Source organism: Mus pahari, chromosome 3 (assembly GCF_900095145.1).
Source record: "Mus pahari chromosome 3, PAHARI_EIJ_v1.1, whole genome shotgun sequence".
Taxonomy (NCBI): Eukaryota; Metazoa; Chordata; class Mammalia; order Rodentia; family Muridae; genus Mus; species Mus pahari.
The window spans coordinates 128911419-128936789 of record NC_034592.1 but is presented as its reverse complement, the minus strand read 5'-3'; the positions used below and the strand labels follow the sequence as shown (position 1 = coordinate 128936789).

Sequence of the window (25371 nt, the reverse complement as noted above, 5' to 3'; positions counted from 1 at the left end):
AGAGATAGTTCAAAACAAACCAAAACCCCTTAACTTTATACTTTGAAAGATGAAATGAAAACAGTAATGAGTATATTTGTCTTCTCAAAGTTTTTATTTCAGATTTGAAATATGATATTCTTTCATACACTTAAAGTGGAGGTGCACACCTTTACCTCTAGTCCTCCGGAGGCAGAGGCAGGTGAATCTCCTTGAGTTCGAGACCAGCCTGGTCTACAAAGCATGCTCCAGGACAACTGGGCTATATAGAGAGACCCTGTGTCAAAACAAACAAGCAACAAAAAATTACTATCCTTATCAAGGTGATCAAAACTGTTTTAAAACAATATACTAGTTTTATAAAAGACTTTAAAATATACTTTAAAGTTCTGTTTCACAATAGAATTCACATTTTTGCTAAAAGTACTTTTGCTATATATGCAGAATTTTTGGTTTTCTGTTCCCCAAGTGAAACAATATCCTTAGTCTAGAACTAGTACTTTTGATAGGGAAAAAAACCAGCTAATGAAGTGTGTTCTAGACTCAGCTTCCCTAGTACTAGGCCTAACAGACTTTCTTGTTCAGTTGTTAGTTGGCTCTTTGTTACAGTGGCAAGGATACCTGAAGTAGTCAACTTGAAGCAGTTTACTTTTGGCTCATACTTTTAGAGGCTGTAGTCCATGGTCAGTCAGTCCTATGGATTTGGTTTTGCCTATCAGGGATTTAAAAAACATTGAGATGGCAAGGCTGCTGAGCATATTTGTTTTTATAATTCTTTAATTATAGTAATAAAACATCACTTTTACTAATTCCGAGACTGTTCTCCCAGTGACCCACAGGCCCCTGGTAAGAATGGGTAGAACAGTGGCATATACAAGTTGATGACATGATTGTGTACATTTGTCAGGTGACTCCTGCTGTAGTCTTTTCTGTTCCTGAACTTTGCAGAGGCAGTGATAGGATGTACTGACTGTGTTGGCAGATCAGGATAGAGGAACCGAGAAGTATCACACTCAGGCATCACCAACAAAACAACTGAGACATGTCCTGCCCTTGAGAGTTGCTTCATGGGCAGTGGGTGTCCATACTTAGACTGACCTTGAGAATGCTTTTGTCTCAGTATGGGCTGTGGGGTTCAGAGGACACCAGGGTGGCAGAAAGATTGAGGTAAGTAATAAGTGGCAGTGTGTAGTTTTCTGAGCCATGGTAGTGCTGGCCTGAGCCTGGTAGATTGTTTCACTGATAAGTCTTTTGCATGTACCAGAGGACTAGACATCGTCTCTGCACTGACTCTCAGGATGGTCTCATGCCAAAAGCTTCACATTCCAGCTTGATTCCAGTGCATCGAAGCCAGATCTCCTTCTAGAGCCAGTTCTTCCTAATTGTACAGCACGTGCTTTAACCACTAAGCAGTCTTCTTAGGTCTGGAGCTTATGTTTAAATAACTTGATACTACATAATTCTTCATGCTGGTTTAATTATTTCATTGCTGTAATATTAACCACCTCAAAACTTAGTGTCTTAAAGCAGAACCTCTTTAACACTATGTTTTGTTTTTACTTAGTGTGACAGAATCTGGCTTGATACTTGTAATATATTTCATGGGCCCTTGGGTGGTGATCTTCTAGCTAGTGGATGGTTGGTCTGGAGGATCTAAAGTGGCTTCATCCACAAGCCTGTTAGTGCTAGTTGGAGAGAAAGCTGGTGTATGTGGAACTAGTCTATGCTGTCTCACTAACAAGGTCATTAGATTTCTTATATGGCCACTGGATGGAAAATGTTAACTACCAGCCTTTTGAGCCTGGACCTTTTGAGCTTTTTGTTATAAGCAGTCTCCCAAGTTTTCACACCTCTGTGACAGCAGAGTTAGCGTGTAAGTATAGAGCCCTGATGTGATGATGGCACACATTGCACTTACACATCAACTTACTCTGTGATTTCACAATTGCAAATTAAACTTTTTAGCTGACGAGATTTCACAGTCCTCTTCCCTGAAATAACTTAGTAGTTTTCCTGTTAGTCACTGAGTTCAGGGAGGATTATTTGGTTAATTAGGAAATCAGTAAGTAGAGGTTCAGGTGTCCATGCTTGAGGTAACGGCTGATCTTCATCTTGCCATACCCTGTGCAATTGGTGGTAATCAGAGTACTTGGAAACAAGGCAAGACCTGGGTGTACGGGTGTGGATGGATCAGTGGCAGAGCACATACTCACATTTATGAGGTTGTGCATTCCTTCTCTAGTCCTGCAACATTCACAAAACCCAGAAGGTAATGAGCAAGACAGGACTCACATTTTGCTAGGTGCTGGTGAGTGAGGGTGTGGATTGCTGAGATCTGTGATGACATTTTCCAGACTGTTGGTGGTGGTTCAATACAAGAGAAGGTGTCAGAACTGGATGGTGCTGGGTCCACAGAGCAGGACAAAAGCCATTCTAACAGCAGCACCTTGTCTGACCGAAGACTCAGCAACTCCAGTCTCTGTAGCATTGAAGAGGAGCATCGGACAGTATATGAGATGGTGCAGCGGATCCTCCTGTCAACACGGGGTTATGTGAATTTTGTGAATGAAGTATTTCGACAGGTCAGTGTGTGTTATACAGTCATAAAGTTGATGTCATCTTTCTTCCTGTCAATCAGCTTCCTGTTGCTCTAAATCATGTGCAAGGACATCAGTGTAAATAGAGGAGGTGTATTTTGTCTCAGTTCTAAGGGTCTTAGTCCAGGGTCACTTAGTCATGTTGCTTTGGGTCTTTGGCAGGGCAGCATATTAAAGCAGGAACAGGAAGTAGATTGAGACCTGTTTACCTCATGGATGGGTGAGAAAAAGAGAGATCAAGAGATTAGAGTCCTACAGTCTTGTCTGAGGGCACACTCTGTCATGACCTATGCTATCCCACTACGTCATACCTCTTAAAGTTTATGCTACTTCCCAGTAGTGCCAAGCCAGGACCAAGTCACATGGCCTGGGGTAAGATTGGTGCATTCCAGATCCAAACTGTAGCATTGTGGTTTTACTTATGACATGGTAAATAGCATTGATGATTTGGCCTAAACTACAGAACTAAAAAATGTCCCTTCCAGTCCTACTTTTAGTTTGTCACAAGTTTTTCTGACCTACATTTTTTTCCCATCGATATAACAAAGGAAAATTCAAAAATACTTTCATGCTTCCATAGTGGACTCAGCTCAGAGGGTGGACCTAGTAAACCCAGTCTTTGGAGATGTTCAGCACTCACACAACCCATAGGCACTTGCAGAATTCTAGTTGTACTTTTCCTGTAATCTTACGTGACATGAATAAATGTGTGTGTGTGTGTGTGTGTGTGTGACAAGAGAAAAGAGATGAATGGGAAAGGACATAAAGGAGAGAAAAGCTCTTTATCCAAACCCTGGAATAACATACCTCAGATAGGAAAGGAAGAGCTGGGAAGAGCTGAAGCAGAAAGCAGGAAAGAGCAAGGGAAGAAAAGGAAGTGATCAGAAGCCGGGCCTCAGTTGAGTGATGCCAGTGGTTTGCAGCAGGCTTGGTGTTCCTGAGCAGACACATCTGAGATCAGTTTTGGTTGGCATCTTAGGGCTAGCCAATTTTATTACATTAGAAATCTATCTTGTAAAGGATAAATGTACTACTGACCAAGGATTAAAAACCTATAATCCCAGTATTTGAGAGATGGCAGCAGGAGGAACAGGACTTTAATCTAAGCTTTAACTACATTGCTAGCTTGAGATTACCCTGGGCTATATGGGACTTTGTCTCAGAATACTAAGTAACTAAATGTATCATTATCAAAATTGATTAGGAATCATAATGTATAGGGTTGTTTTAGTTTTGTATTTAGCAAATCTTTTACCTTGATTCCACAGCCTTAGAGTACTTGCTGTGTTGGATATTGTGACACTGTGTGTGTGTGTGTGTGTGTGTGTGTGTGTGTGTGAGAGAGAGAGAGAGAGAGAGAGAGAGAGAGAGATATTGAGTGGCTTCAAGAAGGTATTCCAAAACTAACACACTCTCTCTCTCTCTCTCTCTCTCTCTCTCTCTCTCTCTCTCTGGTTCTTTAAAAATAGTGAGTGTGGATTTATTTATTTATTTAGGCTTGTACATGTGGCCAGAGATTAGCTGGGTAGAATAATCTTAGGTCTCTCTTGCTTTTAAGAATTTATAAGCCAAACCTTTCTCACCATACAAATCAGAGCCAGGAGGACTTTATAAGGACTTTGAACTTTGGTTCTAAAGTTGAAGCTTTGGCATAAGGACATTTAACATTTTAAAAAAAGATAAGCATTTTTGCAGTAAGCAAGAAACTGTAACATAAACACATACTAGAAAAAGGAGGAAACAGAATTGGAGATCAAAAATAATAATAATCAGGTTACTTAGGAGGCAGAGCAGAAGAGCTCAGCTTATAGTCTTCCTAGCAGAGTGGAGCAGCAGGAGATAGACTAAACCAGGTAAAGAAATGGTTTACAGACCTCAGAGTGACAGGTAAAAACTGGGACCTGATGAAGTGGAGGGTCTAATGAGCAGGCCTGAGACAGCTGGCTTCTCTCTCAGCTCTCTTCTGTGTTTGTGTGCTTTCTGTCCAATAAGAGTATCCTGCTGTAGCTATAGATGTTCCTTTTTTTCCTTTGAAAGTCTGACATTTGCAGTATTTATGCATGAGCATCAGTTGTAGCATAGCTGCATGTGCTGGCTAGTTATATGTCAGCTTGACACAAACTAGAGAAGGGAGCCTCAATTGAGAAAATGCCTTATTAAGATTCAGCTGCAGGCAAGCTTCAGCATTTTCTTAATTAGTGATTGATGTGGGTGATCCCACCCATTATGGTAAGGCCATCCCTGGGTTCTGTAAGAAAGCATGCTGAGGGAAACATAAGGAGCAACCCAATAAGCTGACTTCCTCCATGGCCTACCTCTGCATCAGCTTCTGCCTCCGAGTTCCTGCCCTGTCTGAGTTCCTGTCCTGACTTCCTTAAGTAATGGACAGTGATGGGCATGCACGAGCCAATTAAACCCCGATTCTCTCCTACTTGCTTTTGATCATGGTGCTTATCATGGCAATAGAAACCCTGACTAAGAGGATACAGAAAGTTAAGTTTCATTGCTGCTTGGAGAAACCACACATTTGAGAGAGAAGGTGATGGGAAAGGAAGCACTTTATTGGCAACAAGCTGACAAGCTGAAAGATGAGGACTCTTGTGTGTCTTAGAAAAAGAAGAAGCCATCTTGAGGGGTTGCAGGTATAAGACTCCATAGATACTGATTTGGGGTATGGGCATAGGTGGGTAGGCCTTTGAATTTGGCAGGAATGATAATTTTGGTTTGCTTTTCTGTCCCACAGACTGTTGTTATCCATAAAAGATTCTGGGTTCGTTCTGCAAATTTAAAGAAAAGTTGCTGACTAAATAGCATTATGTCCCATGCCATTTTAAGTCCTTTCCCCAGGAATAGCTAATTCGGCAGTTACAAAAGTGTATAGCAGGCATATTTCATCCCAGGGTAGCCAAAAGGCAGCTGTCCCTGGAGAAGCAGGAAAGATAGCTGAAAGAACAACTTTCCCTGACAAGAAAGTGAAGTGAAGCTTTTCTCAGAGCAAAGAGTTTAACCCACTAGGTGACTTCAGCCAGAGCTGCCCTCTGTAGCAAAGCTGGTGGGAGACCTGCAGTTGACTGCTCAGCTGTGTGATCACCAAACTTAGTGATTAATCTAGCCACGAAGCCGGACTAATTTAGTTAGATTTTTCTCTCTGTAGCATCAGTATATATTCTAGTTGCTATGTATTCCTGTAAATTGATAGTTTATTGTTAGGAAGCTTTCATGTTTTCAGAATTTATTTTTAATCTTAAAATTAAATGAAGTTTCCTTTCTGCCCTTTGCTCCCTCCAACCCATCTCCTATTTATCTTCTTTTCAACACCCCCCCCCCCCGTCCCTCTTCCCACTCTCATCTCCTTTTCCAACTGACATCCACCTGGGAGAGGGTAGTTCTCCCTCTCAGCTGTTACTTACTTACAGTTTTTATCTAGGTGTGGGACTCCATGAGATGCCTTCTTTCCAAATTACCATGTCTGTTGATGTTTCTGTTGATAATGCCATTGTTCAGGCTTTGCTGAGACTGTAGAAGATACAGTCTCAAAGCAGACTTCCTGGTCATCTGGCATTTATAATCCTTCCATGGTGTTCCCTGCGCCTTAGGTGTAAGAGTTGAGTTAAAGATGTACCTGCTGGGGCTGGGCCCCTCACAGTACACCAAACTAGTTGTGTCCACTGGTAACTTTCTGTGGTGTAGAGACAGCAGCTTCTAATTTTATAAATAGAATGTGTAGTGTTAATATGTTGCCTTCTGGTGTGACACATATTTTTCCACCTTTTTACTGTGTACATCTTACATATGCTTTGGATTTTCTCTTACAAATTCCACGTGATTTTTAAAAACTTTTTCTTAAGTACAGTTTTTCTTAAGTACATGTGTTTTGATTACAGCTTTATTCTACTTCCATGTAACATAGAAACTGCTTTTCTTGGATGTAAATCAAGTCTTACCTTTCACGTTCTAATTGTACTGAGGGTTTTTTTTTGGGGGGGGGGTAATTGTCCCTTTTTTTTTCAGTACTTACATATGTGGTAGGTATTAACACTCTCCTGTAGTTGCTTAATGGCTAGAGAACATCGTGCCTAACCTCTCAGCTTATAGAACTTTGTTATATATTTGAAATCCACATTATAAAATGAATGCATATATGTATACCATACTTTTCATAACATGCGCACACACATACACACACATTTAGAATTCTACAGAAGCTCTTTTTGTCAAATTTCTGCACGCTGAATATTCAGCCTTTTGTTTCATGGCTTCTGTTTGATAGTTACAATAAACCATGAAGTTTGTTCCTTTGAAGAAAGTATTCTTTTCTCCCTTTTGGCTGCTGTTAATATTTTCAGATTGCCCTTGGTTTTAGCAGTTGTACTGTAAAATTGTATCTGTTCTGCTTGCCTTTGAGATTCACTTGTTCTCTGAGCTCAGCCATTGGTGCACACTGCTCTCTTCCATCTCTGCATCTCCATCCAGCTCCCCATCCGATGACCTTGCCGTGGCACTCCCCAGCTCCCCATCTGATGCCTTGCAGTGGCACTCCCTTTCTTGCTCTGCTTCCTTTTCTCTCCTCTGTGTTCTAGATTTCCCTTGTGTTTCAGTTTCCACTTTAGCTTCTGCCCAACCTCTACACATACAGCTTTTAATTTGGATTGTTTTCAGATTTAATTTACTCCAGGTTCTAATATACCTGGTATCTAGATTTTCTATTCATTGGATCATGTGTATATTTTTTAAGTTATGATTTTATTCAAAATGACTTAGCATATTTCCAGTAATATTTAGTGACATGTTATATATCATATTGTTGTGGCTGTTTGTAGAGGTTTTTTTTTTGTTTTTTTTGTTTTTTTGTTTTTTGTTTTTTTTTTGGTTTTTTGAGACAGGGTTTCTCTGTATAGCCCTAGCTGTCCTGGAACTCACTTTGTAGACCAGGCTGCCCTTGAACTCAGAAATCTGCCTGCCTCTGCCTCCCGAATGCTGGGATTAAAGGCGTGCACCACCATGCCCGGCTAAAGAGATATTTTTAAAATAACTTAATTTTCCCTTATACAAGAACTATTCTTTGCTCTCTGTGAGGAGGATAATATGCTATGTCTTTATTTCAGAGTTAGATTACTCAGTTGATTTAATAGTCTCTCTGTATTTTCTTTTTTGTAAAGTTTTTCTAAATAATGTACAACAAGCAATTGTCAGACTTCAGACATAGTCTAAAGTGTTTATAGACTGAATGAGCCAATAAAGTGCAGAAGAAACAGGATGGGTTGAAGGAAGGCTAGAAGAGTGGGTTGACAGTTACCTATGTAATAAAGAAAATATAGTCACTGTTAATAGCATCAGTGTGAAATTTTCTTAATTTTATTTGTGTGATAATTTTTTTCTTTTATGTATTTTCTTTTTTAAAAAATTTATTCTTTAATATTTTTTTGCAGTCCAGACTTTATCCCAGTCCCAGTCCACCCTCTGACTGTTCCACATCCCTTACCCCCTTCCCCTTCCCTTGTCTCCAAGAGGAGGTCCCTACCTCTCACCTCCACCCCACCAGACCTCCTCACTCCCTGGGGCCTCAAGTCCCTCAAGGGTTAGGTGCATCTTCTCTGAGTCCAAACCTAGCAAATCTCTGCTGTATATGTGTTGGGGACCTCATATCAGCTGGTGAATACTGCCTGATTGGTGGCTCAATGTCTGAGAGATCTTGGGGGTCCAGGTTAGTTGAGATTGCTGGTCCTCCTATGGGGTCACCCTTCTCTTCACCTTCTTCCAGCCTTTCCCTAGTTCAACTACAGGGATCACTGGCTTCTGTTCATTGTTTGGATGTAAAAATCTGCATCTGACTCTTTCAGCTGCTTTTTGGGCCTCTCGTTCAGTCATGCTTGGCTTCTGTCTATAAGCACATCATAACATCAGTATCAGGCCTTGGGGTTTCCCCTTAAGCTGGATCCCAATTTGGGCCTGTCACTGGACCTCCTTTCCCTCAGGCTCTTCTCCATTTTTGTCCCTGCAGTTCTTTCAGTTTTTGACTGTGGGATGGCAACCCTATCCTTCCACTTGATGCCCTTCTTTCTACTGGAATGGACTCTACACGTTCTCTCTCCCCACTGAGGGCATTTTATCTAAGGTCCCTCCTTTTGCCTCCTGAGAGTCTCTCACCTCCCAGGTCTCTGGTACATTCTAGAGAGTCCCCTTCCACCCCCTACCACCCAAGGTAGACTGTTTCTTTCTTTCTGCTGGCTCTCAGGGCTTTAGTACTGTTCCCCCTCCCAATACCCACTTGGGAGGGAGAAGAAAGCAATCACAGGAGATGAGGAAGGGGGAAGGAACCTGGGTGGAAAACGGACAGGGAGGGGAAGAGGGGAACATGATAATTTTTTAAAACCCAGGAAGAAAGAATAAAGGAACACACACTTTGTCTTAATCTCTTATGTTTATTGAGTTACACGGCAGAATACTGATTCATTCATTTTTTTGTAATCTTTTGATAATGCTGATTCCTGTGTTCTGGAATTTGATGTGATCTGGCTGCCACTCTGGGCATCTCTCTATCTTATGCTTATCCAATGCTGAAGTGATAGCTGCCTGTCTTTAGGGTCTTTTGTTGTGAAACTTAGGGGTGGTATTAAAACAAGTCTGGGAAGTAACTTTGTAACCTTGGGAATTATCTCTGGTTCCCTGTGACTCAGTGGTATTGTCTGAAAAGTAGTCATTTGAGTGTGGAGTAGGTAGGGTCCTTCCTGCCTACGTTGCATATAGAAATAGGCCCTAAATTTGAGATACAACAGGCAAACACATTTCTTCTTCAAAGTCTTTTTTTAGTCCTATCACATTAAATCACAAATACATAAAAAATTAATTCCTTAATATTAAAAATTTCATTGGCTGAGAGATGGTTCACTTAGTAAAGTGCTCAGCTTCCCAGTACCCATGTAATAAAGTGTGCCCTGTGCCTGTGTTTCTAGCACTGGGAGGTGGACAAAGGAAGACCTCTGTGGTTTCTTGATCAGCCAGTCTAGACAACTAGCCAAGTTCTAAATTCAGTGAAAGATCTTTTTTTGATAAAATAAGAAGGTGAAACAATTGAAAAAGCCAGCCAATGTTTTCTTCTGGCCTGTGCATATATACATATGGGTGTTATTGTGGTTGTTGTTATTGTTGTTTGTTTTGATTTTAAGTTCTGACAAATGTGCAGTGTTACAAGTGGCCAGTTGGTTAATATTTGCTGCTGTACTTGGTGTTCTTATAAATGTAGAAAACTGTGTGAGAAGGAATTAGGGAGGAAGGAACAAAGGTGAAATGGAAAGAAGACGAAGGAAGCAGAAGAAAAGGGCAAAACAAGCAAGAAGAGAACTTTTAGCAGTCTCCAGCTTCTACCCCAGCGGGCCAGTTCCAACTCCCACCGTGGCCCACCTGAGCGCTGATAAGTGCAGCTAGCTCCTGTTCCCTCCACAGCTGGTCTAGTGCTTTACAAACCATTTCTGATTTTTTTTTTGAGAAAACTTATAAGTTTAGTTATAATTATTTTATATATAGACAATTTAAAAACCTATCTGAATTACAGAATGATCTCTGAGTCTTCATTATTTTTCTGGACTAATTATGAAGATATCTTTTTTTTTCTTCTTCAGATAAGTGGTATGTACAAAAGTGTGTCTGTACAAGTTAAATGTTTCCGAAGTGGGTGATGGAAATGTCTGTAATCTGAGCTTGTGTGTCATTAAAGAGGTTTTTTTTTTCTTTCTAGGCATTTTTGTTGCCTTCCTGTGAGATATCTGTCACAAGAAAAGTAGTTCAAGTGTACAGGAAATGGATCCTTCAGAACAAACCTGTGTTCATGGAAGAACCAGATAAAAAGGATGTTGCTCAAGAAGATGCTGACAAGTTAGGTCTTTCAGAGACTGACTCCAAGGAGGTAATGTTATCACTTGGCCTCTGAGTAGAGGATACACACATCTTAGCAAAGTAGACCAGCTCAGCCAAGGGTCCCACCCTGCAGGCCCTTAGGTGACACGCTCAGGTTGTTAGGTTCTGTGAGGACATTCCTAAAAAGCAGCATTCATGTTCAATCTTTGATGGGCAGTTGTCTCCTTTACAATTAGCCTAGGGACATGGATACACACACACACACACACACACACACACACACACACACACACCCTCTTTAGACACTGTTGCAAGACAGCTGCTTTCTCACATTTTACAATTCTATGAGACTGAAAAGCTGATGGCCTCTGCTTGACTCGTTTAAATAAATAGTTGTTGGAAAAATTAAACATAGAATATTTTGCCAGACTTGTCTTTTGCCATTAACTGTGCAAAAGAAATCTATATTAAATATTTGAAAAGCTTAGCAGAGTAAGTAGTAAGTGTTTCTGGGGTGTCAGCAGCACTGAGTGTGGCCTTCTTGCAGGAGGCACTGTCCTCTTCCAAACTCAGGCTTGAAAAAATGTAAAGTGACATCACAAAACTTCCCAAGAACAAAAGAAACCAAAGTTATATTTATGTTCCTGATTAAATTAATTTACAATATTTAAAATTTTTAGCCACAGACTTAAAAACTTAAATGTTTATACTGATTCTGTTATTTTGATGTTTCAATATTGGTGAACTCATTTTAGTAGCTAGCTAAGAAATCAGGTCAATAAGCAAGTAGAGTTTCTGTGTCCCAGCATCAGGCCCACTTGGCTCTTCTAGTACATACTGAGGGCTGAGACCACCTTGGATGCTGGGGCGTGAGTGCTGAGCAGAGTGAAGGAGCCGAGCATGGAAACTTAGGCTTCTTCCTACTTGGTTAATGGATTGTTATCTTTTGAAGGCCTCATCTGAAAGTTCTGGTCATAAACGGTCATCCAGTTGGGGACGTACGTATTCCTTCACAAGTGCCATGAGCAGAGGCTGTGTGACAGAGGAGGACAACACAAATGTGAAAGCTGGGGCCCAAGCTATGTTGCAGGTATGCTGCCATTGGGGACACAAAGATGGCCAGGTGGAGAAGACATAATTAGAATGATGACATGTAACATGTACTGGAATTTTGAGCAATAGGCACTAAAGAGGCCTTAAGTTTTTCTTCTCATCTGCAAGTGGAAAATATATTTTTTTTTATTTAAAAAAGACATGAAACTGGTTGCAGGCTTTTTGAGAAGGATTGTTTTATACTGACTGTGAAATGTATATGATTTGTACCTGGAAGTATCTTCCAAGCACACAAGCACATCTGAATAGTTACTTGGATTTTCACTCACACACACACACACACACACACACACACACACACACATGCGCATGCACACGCGCACGCGCACACACACATATGCGCAGAGACAGAAATACAAATAAAATAAATCTTAAAGAAAGTAAAGATGATTTTACTCATATAAATCAGAGAAACTTGCTGCAGCTCATATTTATAGCCTGTGACCTTGACACAGATACTGGGAGGGGTCCTTGTATCCTGTAGCTCTCTCCTTTCATACGGACTGCAGTTGTCCTGTAGTTCTACAGCTTGAAAAGCAACAGGATTTCAATTGTTTTTGTTCTCATTGTATTCAGTAACTTGTCTCTTGAGTGGTTGTTCATGGGGAAAGAGGCTAGATGGAGGTCTGATAAGATAGCATTTTTTACTGCTGATTGGGATGAGTACAGACGACATAATTTTGATTGTTGTTCCCTTATCCAATGCTAATACACTGATAAGTATTCCTGTGTTGGTCTTTTGAAGTTATTATTAAAAGTAAAAGTGCAGTATATGAAGACTTAATTGGGAGTGGGCAGGATTTTCAAATTTAAGAACACAACACATGAAATTAAAACATTTTGTTTTATGTTATTTGTGGTGTACTCCTATAAAAACATTGTCACTAAAACTGCTACAGTTTTTTTAACCAGAAAACTCTTTGTCCTCCTTTTCTTATTCAAATCCACATTGTGATTTTTATCTGGTAGTGATTATTAGTGATTTTTTTCTATGAAATTGGGCCATTTCATTTTATAAAGGTTTTAATTCTTAGAAGTTGTCATTGGGGCTGGTGAGATGGTTCAGTGGGTAAGAGCACCCGATTGCTCTTCCGAAGGTCCTGAGTTCAAGTCCCAGTAACCACATGGTGGCTCACAACCATCCGTAATGAGATCTGACTCCCTCTTCTGGAGTGTCTGAAGACAGCTACAGTGTACTTACATATAATAAATAAATCTTTAAAAAAAGAGAAAAAAAAAGAAGTTGTCATTGGTTTTTTGAGTATGTTGATTTGAACCTGTCTGATCAGCCTGATTTTATTTAGAATTTCTGCACTGAAAAGCCAGAGAAGCTGGGTTTGTTCCCACAGCTTCAGTGCTTACACTGTTTAACCTAGAGGAGACCTACAAAAGGCTAAATGTACATATAAATAGAACCCATCTGATTTATGGGTTTTTATTTTTATCTTATGTGTGCAGGTCTTTTGGTTAAATGTATATCTGTGCACCACAGGTATGCCAGAAAAGGACCTATGATTATCCAAAACTGGAGTTACAGATAGTTGTGAGCCTCCATGTGGGTGCTGGGAATTGAACTCAGGACTTCTGGAAGAGCAGTCAATGCTCTTAACCACTGAGCCATCTCTCTAGCCCCAATCCTATCCCCTTTTATTACCAAGTTAAGAACAATGAATATCTGCAGTTTCTGGGCCACTAGTGTCATCCTTATGAATGCTACCATTTTCTTTCACTATAGTAATTTACTCTCTGAGGACCTGAGTCAGCTGTTGCCACAGAACAGGGACCTTGGATCTCAGAGATCTGGGGCAGAGCATACAGCAGCCAGCTGACTCTTGTAATATGCTTTTATCTTAAGAGTTTGCTGAGACTATTATTTCTTGCTACATAATAGATTTCTCCTATTTTTATAAAAAAGCCCTGGGGCTGGAGAGATGGCTCAGCTGTAAAAGTATACTATGTGAAGGTTTGAGTTTATAGAAGCCAGGTGGGCTGCCCAGCCCACCTATAATTGTAGGGAAATCCCTGGATTAAGGTAACTGTACAGACACAGAAAAAATTAGTTCTAAGTTCAGGGAGAGACCCTGCTTCACTGTGTAAGATGTAGAGGGATTGAGGAAGATACCCGATGTCAACTTCTCATGCCCATATGTTCAGCACCCATCCCCTCAGCCACGCACGCGCGCGTGCGCACACACACACACACACACACACACACCTGACATACATACACGTGCAAAAAAAGGCCTGATTCTAGAAGATGCAACATGTGACATTGTGTGTTTCCAGGTACACCACTACTCAGTTCTTAACACCTCTCAAGGACACTAACAATATTCCACCAGGAAGCAGGGTTCATGTACTGTGCTGTGAGCTTCTATCAGCATCACATGGGTTTCCTATAAATTGATCTTACTCCTCCAACTTGATGTCTTAAATTCACTTTGGAAAAAGTTACAGCTCTATTGCCTAGCCACAGGGCTCTTCTGTGACTTTGGCATCCCAGACCTTGTCACCCTGATACAGTGGTCTTGGTTTTTGTTATTTTTAATTATTGTTGTTGTTTTGTGTTACTGTTGAAAGATATAGCAAATTCAAATCTTTTATAGCTCATGGCTAAAGTAACACTGTCTATAAGGAATAGTGGGGAAAGGCCTTCTAGGTGTACACCTAGGCAAGCCGAAGGGATGGGCCATAATACCTGGAGTGTGTATTGGTGCCATTTGCTGTATTGAAGCAGTCTGTGGAAGTAACCCAGAAGGATTCATTGGTAGAAGGAAGGTAATATTATCTGTAGGCAAACTTTCCTCAGATGTAGATGGTTAATGGTATTTTCTAATGTAAAATTGTTGATCTTAAGGTCTTTCTTACAAATGCTGCAAATGTCTTTTTGCTGGAACCATGTGCCGAAGTTCCCATGCTCCTGAGAGAACAAGTAGACGCCTCTAAAGCTGTTCTGATTATTTTTCGGCGAATGATAATGGAGCTTACAATGAATCAAAAGACATGGTAAGTTTACTTCAGATTAACAGCCTAAAACAACTGCCTTTGCTTTTCAGTATAATTAAAGTATTAAGGTTTCCATTTATCTAATGTCTTCTCAAAACTGGAAAAAAGTTAAGCATTAGCCCCTTCTGTGAAATGTGGCAAGGGAGTACCCAGCACTTCGGTAATTAGTTTATTTTCATGATTGTTTTTAAAAATGCTCATGTATAGGAGTTAGTGTTACGTTACTCTGTAGTAGATTTCCCATTTCAAACTTATTAGACAGTTTTATGATAAGTGGTATGTGTTTTACAGTATGATTCTTTATAAGAGCAAAGTTTGGTAGTGTCCTGAAGTACTTGTTATTTTGAATCTACCTTGGAAAAACTATTTTTTAAAAATACTGTGTAGTCAGAGTGACAGAAGAGTGCAGTCAAAAGTGTGTCCTGAGTTTTCCTTCTCTTTTTTCTTTGCTGTTTTTCTATTAATTGTCTGTTCAAGGGTAAAATGTTAGATGTCTTCCATCCTGTCTCCCATAGTGTCCACATTGCCCTCGGTGTTCTCAGTGGCAGAGCAGCAAGCCCTGAGCCATGCTTCCCTCATCCCCGATGTCTTCACAGGCAGCCTGTCTTAGAAATGCCTCTAGGTCTGCCCTGGGTGTGTTCATCTCACTTAGCCACCTGTAATGCGCCACCAAGATCCCGTGGCAGTGACACCCCTTCTGTATTGGGAGTTTTCCCAGGACCACACCTCTCTTATGGGTGTCCTAGAGCCAGCACTATTGGTGTTGTACAAGGTGTCTGTCTACAGTGGATGAGAAGCCCCAAAATAAGGCAAGAGTGAGCTGTCAGAGGCCACAGGCCACCAAGAGGAGAGAAGGGTGGGACCAGAAGAATTGTGCCTTGCAGCAAGTTCACAAATATGACACTACAAGTATCAAAATGGGAATTTGAAAGTGTGAATTACAAGGTCACCTTTCCTGATCTTTTAAATTAGTGTTTCCATCAAGTGCAGTAGCTAAGTTTGGAAACATTACAGCTGTCCCCTCTCACAGCAGTCAGAACCACCCCATGAGAAGTGCTTTCAGCTAGATGATGCTCCTGGCACCACAGCTGTGTGAAGAGTATTTTTTGTTTCTTAGAAAACTATGAATTCTGTATACATTGCACATATTATAGTTTTTATAATTCTAGGAAGTAAAATAAAGCAACTGTTCCCCCCCCCTTAGTAATTTAGAGATTTCCAGATAAATGTATAAAAAGAAAATTGTGGAGATAAAAACAGTCACTAAACGTGGTAGAGCATAGAAAGAGGGCACAGTTTGCCGCCTGGATTTTCTACATATTTAATTCAAATGCCTCATGCTCCCCTCCCCTCTTTCCTCCTCTCCTTTCTTTCTTCCTCTCTCCTCCCTTCCTCTCTGTTTCTTTTCTTTCCATTTGGTAGTTAATGCCAGAGCATCTACTGTGAGCGTACAGAAGTGCACCAAATAGCCAAAGCCCCACTGTGACAGGGACTGGGGACTGGATATCCTGGCCGTGTGTGGCTGGGCACTTCCAACTCTGTCCTTCTTTTCTTTTCTTTTCTTTTCTTTTCTTTTCTTTTCTTTTCTTTTCTTTTCTTTTCTTTTCTTTCTTTCTTTCTTTCTTTCTTTCTTTCTTTCTTTCTTTCTTTCTTTCTTTCTTTCTTTCTTTCTTTCAGATTTATTTATTTTATGTATATGAGTACCATTGCTCCCTTCAGACACACTGGAAGAAGGCATCAGATCTCATTACAGATGGTTGTGAGCCACCATGTGGTTGCTGGGAATTGAACTCAGGACCTCTGGAAGAGCAGTCAGTGCTCTTAACCACTGAGCCATCTCTCCAGCCCTCAGATTTCTTTTTCCACTCTTTCTCTTCATACTTTCTGTCCTGCACTGTGTACATGTGTGTACATGTATCTAGATCAGGTGGTACATTTGTCTTTCTCCTCCATATTTCAAATCTCTGACAGTGCTAAACAAGTAGCCAGATGGAAAAGAGTGCTGTGAGAATTGATGTTACCAAACAGTTAAACCCAGGACTAAAGTCCAATGGAGCCAAATAACAAGAGAACCCAGAGCAAGTCTCCAGAGGTCATTGTAGCACGAGAAGGCTAAGATTTTGCATCATCTGTCTCCTGTACAGAAACAGGAGAAAAGAAGCCACTTGCCACACATCTTTCTCTGATCTGGACCACATTGCTTTGTTGTATTCTTTGTTTACTTTTCACTAGAGAGTATGAAGAGCAAGAAGAAAGTAGTGAAGGTAAACAAATGGTTAGAGCTCAAAACTTTACAGAAACCAAATGAGAGTAGACTTCTCTCTACAAAAGATAATGTGTTCTCCATCCACACTGAGTCCAAGGGTATGAGAAACGCAACTTGGCTATGTAAGAAAGAAAAAAAAAAGATCCTCTGCTGTTTTAAACACTGATGGTCATAATTAGCAGTACTATGTTAATTCTTTAAGCCTATTATATAAAGCCCTCTTCTGTAAGACTACAGTAGCGCATGGTGACTGAGCTATGGTGACTGCAGCCATCCCATGTGTGCTCTGTTGGTATAAGCAGGATCTGTGAAGCACAAATGCTCTGCCCATCAATGTTCAGACTTGACCTTTCTAAACCCCTCCTATCTTCTGCAGGAACCACAGTCAGGTAGTGGTATTGATTGCCTATGTCCTCATATTAAAGCCCAGAGAGCCAGTCATGTTTTCTATCACAAAGTCAGATGGGAAGCTACTCAGGCTAAGTAACATAATGATGGAGAAGGCCAGGCTACCGTATAAGTTCAGACAGGCTCATCTATTCCTTCATTGAGTGCCCTGATGTGCTGGCTCAACTGAAGAAAACCATCTTGCTCGCCTTCCTTCGAGGAGAAAAGTCAGGCTGGGAAGATGCCTGGCAGATGTTGTCCTGCCAATTGGCATGGATGTGCAAAGCATGTTGTAGAACTGTGGCAACATCAAGTAGTTTATGTAGATAAAATAAGATGCTTATTCTCTAACTGGAACTTAGAATTTTAATACTTCCAAATAACATGTGTTGCTGATTGCAGAGATCTCATACCTACAAAGTGCTTTGGAGATGTGATTATTAATATGAGCTTTTATTTTGGGTGGCCCAGGGAGCAGATGTTGCAAATCCTTCTCAGGATAACAGAAGCTGTCATGCAGAAGCCAAAGGATAAGCATGTAAAGGACTTGTTTGCCCAGAGCTTGGCAGGGTCGCTCTTCAGGGTAAGTCTTTTTTATTACACACTGTAAATGTAGAATTAAAGTAAGCTTGGCAAATTAGTTTTAATTACTGAAAAATTTACAAGTTATATCAAGTTAACTTTACATTTTTAGAAAAATTCCTTCTTAGCATTTTCCTAAAAGTTGTGATCTGTTTTCCAGTTAGAGTTTTGTTTTTAGGCTTCCTTCTCTGCCATTTTCTTCCTCTTGGTTTGCTTAAGAGTGGTAGGCCTTAAGAAAGTGACAGGCATAAGCTGGGTAGTGCTGGCGCACACCTTTAGTCCCAGAATTGGGAGGCAGAAGCGGGCAGATCTCTGAACTCAAGGCCAGGCTGGTCTACAGAGCAAGTTCCAGGACATCCAGGGATACAGAGAAACCCTGTCTTGAAAAAGAAACAAAGCGACAGGAGTTGAATGTCTTAGTGGAGAGAAAACCAGGTAGATCTGATAGTTATGGGATAAATAGAAATGTGGAAATGAGATAAAACTTGAGACCATCATTGTGTCAAGCAACTGTATGTAGTGCCTCAGGCTGGTTGGAAGGATTATGAGGGAAAATTTATTCTTAGGGAGATGATGGTACTTCTATGGTTGGTAGAAGAGAGAGCCAGCCAGAGATGCTGAGGAAGGAGGCCCAGTTTGCTGAGTAGAAAGCTAGAGTAGGTTGTTCTAGATGTCCAGCAAAGTGAGCAGGAGCAGGTGACCTGGTAAGTTCTGATAAGATGTGGGTGGTTGAGAATGTCCTAAAGAATTGATGTCTACTTGGAGTGAGTGAATCAGGAAGGTGGAGGTAGCAACTGTGGACAAGGCTTCCAAAAGCTCTTGATCTGGAAGGGAGGAGGGAAAGGGAACTATATAGAGGGGGCACTGTGTGTAGAGGGTGAGGTTTGGAGCAAGTGCTATTTAAATGTTGGCTTGCCAGTGTGGCATTCTAGTGAAATCGGTCAGGATGGGTTGGTGCAGAGGAAGGTGACACTCGGCACCTGGCCAGGCTGGATCACTCTATTTGACCTGAGAGCCAAAGAGAGATGCCAGTACTTCCTACCCCAGTGGGAGTGGGGTCAAGAGCATGAATCAGCTGACAGCTGATGACTGCCCAGGAAAGTCGAAATAACACAGAGCCCTGAGGGCAACTGCCTGGGCTACACTACTTTTTAAATAGGGTTCATAGAATTTATGAATATTTCTGAAAGAAAACAGTAAAAAAAAAAAAAAAACCTGGAAATATATGACATCTACATTAGGCCTGACTGAATAATTTGATAGTCAGGAGCTCGATGAGCTGAAGTGATGGTTGAGGAAGGAAACATCCTCTTCACCAGTTCCTAGGTCTTGGCTGATAGACATTAAGAGTGTATGTAGAGGTCACAGAAGAAATTGGCACATCTCTCGTGCCTCATCGATTCTCTCTTCCTTTGACTACTTTGCCTACCTAGCTCATGGGTAAATGGGATAGGCCTATACATTCTTTTTCATTTGATCTTTTTTCTAAGTCCAGGCTGTACAATGAGCCTGGGTTGGTCCAAACACTTAATTCTATTGCATCAGCCTTTCTAGTGCTAGAATTATAGGCTTGTGTCATTCTACTCTCTCTCTCTCTGCGTGTGTGTGTGTGTGTGTGTGTGTGTGTGTGTGTGTGTGTTTATATTTGTAAAGAGCTAGTAGAGGTTAAGGAAATTTTAAGTTGCCGTTCTCCTTTTCTCTTTTCTAACTCTTCCTGAGTGTTAATTTTCCCTCTGTTCTGTAGATAATCTAGGTTAACAAAGTTTCATCTAAGAATGGTATAATTTATCTCATTTAAAAATATTTACTAAGTGACAGGTGAGTGCCTCAGGTGGCTCTTGTCGTCATATTCTGAAGGTGATCAGAAAGCCTTGCCTCTGCTGTCTGCACTAGGATCCAGTACATGGCACTGTTTAGTGTCCCTGAGAGTCAGGGTAGGAGAGGGTGTGGTTGGTTATCAGTTGTAAGAGAAGAAGTCAGTGAGGCAAGGTGTGTCCCTGTGGCTCACGTGCTGAGCTGTTCCTGATTAAACACCGAGCATCAGTGCTGAGGGACCCTAGACGTACGCAGACCCACTGGTTTGCGTTTATGAGAAGTGTAACTCCAGAAAGGCCTGTTGACTTTCTCCAGGACTCAGCCCAAGTTAGTGGCACAACCTAGTGCTGGGACTATCACTTTCCTTCCCTCTTCTGTTTGGAAAAGCATAGTCACTTAGAAGGCTGTCCTGCTTTTATGTCCCACCATGTTCAAGTGCTGTTGTGAATTTTGTTGGTGACTCACAGATCTGTATACATGTTTGTGACATTGTCTATGACAAATTCTCTAAAGTAAAAGAAGTCAGCTTCTTTCTTTCTGCTTATTTGAGAGAAGGTCTCGCCTGGCCTAGAACTCACTATGTAGACCAGGCAGGCTTTGAACTTATAAACATTTGCCTGTTTCTGTCTCCCAAGGGCTGGGATTAAAGACATGTGTCACTGTATCATCTCTTTATTTCTTATTTTACACTTTGTAAAATGATTTCCAGTCTTGGCATCTTACTACACCAAGACATCCATCTGGCTTTGTTCCTGCTACCAGTACTGTGGCAATGGGAGGCGATGGCAAGTGAGTTCAGCAGTCTCTGTCCTCTCCTCTAAGATTACGTCTGTTGATCAATAGTGGGCCTACTTTAGTACTATTAGTATTTTATTGAGTATTTTTATTCAGACTAAAATGCCAGTTTCTGTCTATACATTTTTAACTCCTGACTTCAGAAGTTCAAGCCTGGGCTGGTAAGATGGCTCAGTGGGTAAGAGCACCCGACTGCTCTTCCGAAGGTCCAGAGTTCAAATCTCAGCAACCACATGGTGGCTCACAACCACCTGTAACAAGATCTGACGCCCTCTTCTGGAGTGTCTGAAGACAGCTACAGTGTGCTTACATATAATAAATAAATAAATCTTAAAAAAAAAAAAAAAGAGATCTTAAAAAAAAAAAAAAGAAGTTCAAGCCTATTACCAAAAAGCATATATCACAATAAAATTAATAATCTTCATCTAACAGAAAATATTGACCTAGTAATAAAATGGGCCTACTATTAGATTTAAAAAAAAATAGTAATTAGTAATTGAATTCCTTTCATGATGATGGGCTCTCTGTAAGGCAGGTGGATAACCAGGAAAGGGTAAACCAGCAAAGCAGTCTGCTCTGGCCACGAAGACAGAAGCATCCACAGCATTTAGTGGATGGTAGAGCTAGAGAAATGGATAACCCAAGCAGGAGGAGGAGATCTGTCAGATGGAAAAATCCAGAGTCAAATGTCTGGGAGATGATGGAGTGGGAAAATTTGTGAGAGAGGAGGAAAGGGCCATAAGCAGAAGAGAGTCTACTTCCAGGGAGCGTGTGGGGTTTTAAGGCAAGGGTGAGTTGGAGCATGTGGGTCTGAAGCACAAGGTTCTGGGAAGAAACCTCGAGCAGGAGTAGGAGTGCCTCTCAGAAGACGGTGCAGCTGGAGGGGAATCTGGCTACCTGCTGCTAGACTGAAGGTCTCCTGGCTGATGTCGAAGGCAGTCTCATTCAGTGAGTTGTCTTTGAATTCTGAAGCAGTCTCAGCTGCTCAAAGTCATGCAGCACATGGGGGCTTAGGCCACACATACAGGAAGCTGTTTGAGATAGCTGGACAGAGATGTTTTGTCTTCTTACTGACAACAGCAGTGTTAGCCATGGACTTTAGAATAATATTTCCTCAGATAACTTGTTACTATAATTCAAATCCTAGATACAGGTGGTCCAAAGTAATGAAAAGGGTGCTATTTTAAATTTTTGTTTGTTAAAAATCATAAATTTGGTTGGTTTCAGACACTTATCGTGGCTTGGATCCGAGCAAACCTCTGTGTGTACATTTCTCGGGAGCTCTGGGATGACTTTCTCCGGGTGCTGTCATCCCTTACGGAATGGGAGGAACTCATCACTGAATGGTCTAACATTATGGACTCCTTGACAGCTGTGCTTGCGAGAACTGTGTATGGAGTTGAAATGACAAACCTACCTCTAGATAAGTTAAGTGAACAAAAGGAGAAGAAGCAGCGAGGCAAAGGTAAGAGCAGAGGTGCGGGCTGAGAGAGAGAGTGCTCATGTGTGGACCTAAGGTTTTAGTGCATAGTAGTTCATAACGAGCCGAACCAGCTGCCTCATGTCTTTTTCAATGCTGATGTTAGAGTGTGTCTATTACTTTGTCCCCTATACTGATAACTAAAGAGACTGTGGAAAACAACAGAGAAAAGTACTGATAGGACTAACAGCAACCAGTGCTTTCTACATGGTCTTCACCCTTATGGTAGCTCTTTTAGTTGCAGCTGTGTCATAGAGAGAAAATGAAAAAATACAAAGACCTTATAATGATTGACTCAGTCAGGGTGGCTTAGGTAAGAAGTGGTATAGACAGACATCAAAGCCAGGCAAGTCCAGCCCAAATGCTACCCTGCTAAGATGCATGCTGCCTAGAATGTGTGGAAAATTCCAAGTGCTTGAGATGGGAGCCATTTTGGCTTTATTGTGTTTTTAGGTCAAACTGTTTTAAGACCTGAGGAAGTAAAAGTGATAGTTTTGAGTTGTGAAATAATGGGAGTCTCTGTTGGAGATGACATTGGCACCCTCTTGTCACTGTTACAATTCCTAAGGACTGTGGCACTTGAGTTAACTTGTCTATTCACTTATATTGTAAAGACTCAAATGTGTTTGTTCATATGCATATAGTACATAGCAAATGTAGAAGAAACTGGACAGAGTGAGAAGTGACTATAGGTGTGGTTAAACAGCAGAATGCCTTGCAGGCCCGTGGGCTTCCTGGGGAAATAGAGAGGCACCTTCTCAGGGTTATAGCAAACAGAATCTCAGAATACAGACGTTTCTGTGGGTGATAAGTAATTTCACTTGGTTCTGAGACCTTGAAGGCCTCTTTCCTTCAAAGCTTTGCCAAGTTACATATGTTTGATAATAGATTATGTTTTAGTAATAGTAACCTTTTGTAGACTGTATCAGTTGGCTTTTGCTATGTGACAAATCACCTTAAAACGTAGTAGCTTAACCATTCATTTATTTAGACTATGATTTTATGAGCTGATAACGTGGGTTGCACACTGTGCCACTGCTAATTCTCATTTTCATTTATTCTCTTTGTGCTGTGTGGCCACTTAGAGTGCTCTGATTCTAGGAACTGACTGGCTATCAGCCAGGGCAGTGAGTGTGACTGGGCTACACACGTTTCATAATCCAGCAGGTTGGCGCATGGTTGTTAATATAATGTTATAGAAGTAAAATTTTAAGGTCTCACATCTTCAGTCTTACTACCAAAGTAAGTCACGTAATGAAGTCCAGAGTCACTGTGAGAACAAAGGATGTGGCTACAGAGAGAGGTGAACTAGTTCTAGTGACAAGCTAACCATATAAATGGGCTAGGGACTGGCTTATCATGTATTCATTGCAGGCTGAGAATGGCTTGCCAAAGCCCCAGTTAGTAAAAGCAAGCAGCAAGCCAAAGCAAAGTAGCTTATGTTCATAGCTTTCCAGTAGAATGGCTAAATTCCAGTTTAGATTTTAATGACACGGCACAGTAATGTTTTAACACAGCTTTAGCAACAGGTCACTTTTTTTCCATAGTTGAAGCTAAACAGGAATGTTTTTAGAAATACATACTAGACTAGAAATTCTTATTCTCTTCTGGTTCTCTCTTGCATGTATGAGATTTCCGGGTGAACTAGGCCCTGGAAGTATCAAGATACTTTCTGCAGGAGACTGGCTACCTAAGACAGTGCTTCTCGGTCTAGAGGAGAGTTTTCTCTGCTGAAGGGGAAGAGCTGAGATACAAAGTACAACTTTTTAAAAATAAGTGTGTTTCCTACATCCTGAAGGTGTTTAAATACACACACACACACACACACACACACAAGCATACAATCACTCACATGAACATCTCTACATGTGTGGGACACACTGTATCCTAAAGTACTTTTTTCCTACCTAGTGTATAAACACAGTCCTATGAAGATATAAATTAGCAATGGAAAGTAAACAACTTCAAAAGTGCTATTTTCTAGAGAGATAGGAGCAAATTATTTAAATAATGACTGTGATAAACAGCTTAATTTATATTGCCTTAGTCAAAAAGGTAATTTAAATATTTATTATACAAATATGAGCCTAAGCACGAAACTGGTGAAAACAGAAGCTACACACCAAGGAAACTTAGTATAAAAACAAACCACAGGTTGTATCTATTGTTCATATTATTTCTGAGCAAAAAATCTCCTAAATGTCTTATTCTTTTTCCTTCTCTATTTCTTTTGGGGTTTTGACCTTTCTTTAAAAATATTTGACCAGAACACCACGAGGAAAGGGAAGTCAAATCAAAGACCACATTGTTTTTGAAACTTTTCTAAAATGACATTTTAAATTATTTGTAGCTTTTCATTAACTTGCTCATTTTACCACGTATACATGGGTCTCTGTGGGATTTGTAGCTGGGCTGGAGTCTTCAGAAGCCAGGTCCATTTTAACACCAGGACTTCAAAGTTTTTGGCTTATAAGTAATGGTTTTTAAAGCACCATGGGAACTGGCATAAGTTCAGGTGATATTGTTCTTACATTAAGAAGATTGTTTAATATCCACTTTTGCATGTTGAAGGAAATATTTTGCAGACAGAGTTTTTATGAAACTGTTGGAGATTAAAAATCCTTTGGCAAGTATTTTTAGGGTATTGACAGTTTCCTAAATTGTAGCACAAGAAAGTGGTTCTTAATCTGTGGCAGAGAATCTGCTAGTGGTGAATTATTGTAATGTAGGGTATTTTTTGACTCTTGGTAACATAACATGCATACACACACACACACACACACACACACACACACACACACACACACACACCATTTGCTGATCAGCCTAGGCAATAAAATGAGGAGTAACAATCTTACCCTTTTTCAGGTTGTGTCCTAGAACCCCAAAAAGGAACCGCTGTTGGGAGATCCTTTTCTCTCAGTTGGCGTAGCCATCCAGATGTGACTGAGCCAATGAGATTCAGAAGTGCCACCACATCTGGAGCACCAGGAGTGGAGAAGGCAAGAAATACTGTCCGTCAAAAAGCAACTGGTAAATATTTAACAGATCTAATTATTGTTTAAATTAATTTATAGAAATTTTTAAATTTCTATTCAGAATTTAAACAGTAAACCTTTTATTAGATGAGCTGTGTCAATATTTTATAAACTTTCTGTTCTGCTTATTTCTCAAGTCACAGGTTTTATTTTTTATTTCTATAATCTGTACTGTGAACAGGAACATGATAAATACATCTTTAGTCTTGGTAATGTCATTACCAGATGGTGTTCCTTTTAGAGTTCCAGCTAAGAAAATGAGGAGGCACACTTGGGTTTAGGAATGAATGGACACATTCTCATCTTTTGCTTGTTCGAAAGCAGAGATCTTCCTATGCCTAAAGAAGCTGCATTCACAGCCCATTTGGGCTAGCACTGGTACTTGATGGAGAACCTGCTGACTAGCAGACTGCCCGTTACGGTTTACTAAGGCAAGAGACAAATCTTTACAAAGGAAGC

At 40.6% G+C, this 25371-nt stretch overlaps 1 protein-coding gene across 4 annotated transcripts in view; it reads left to right on the top strand.

Moving 5' to 3' along the window:
• Positions 1-25371, top strand: part of Ralgapa2 (Ral GTPase activating protein catalytic alpha subunit 2) — a 270234-nt gene that overhangs the window by 66666 nt on the left and 178197 nt on the right. For all 4 annotated transcript variants that reach the window (XM_029536075.1, XM_029536074.1, XM_029536073.1 and 1 more), the window contains 7 exons: positions 2334-2561; positions 10312-10479; positions 11383-11520; positions 14401-14549; positions 17674-17785; positions 21622-21859; positions 24743-24907. In XM_029536075.1, coding sequence (XP_029391935.1) covers positions 2334-2561; positions 10312-10479; positions 11383-11520; positions 14401-14549; positions 17674-17785; positions 21622-21859; positions 24743-24907 — 1198 coding nt within the window. The remainder of the gene's footprint in view (positions 1-2333; positions 2562-10311; positions 10480-11382; positions 11521-14400; positions 14550-17673; positions 17786-21621; positions 21860-24742; positions 24908-25371) is intronic.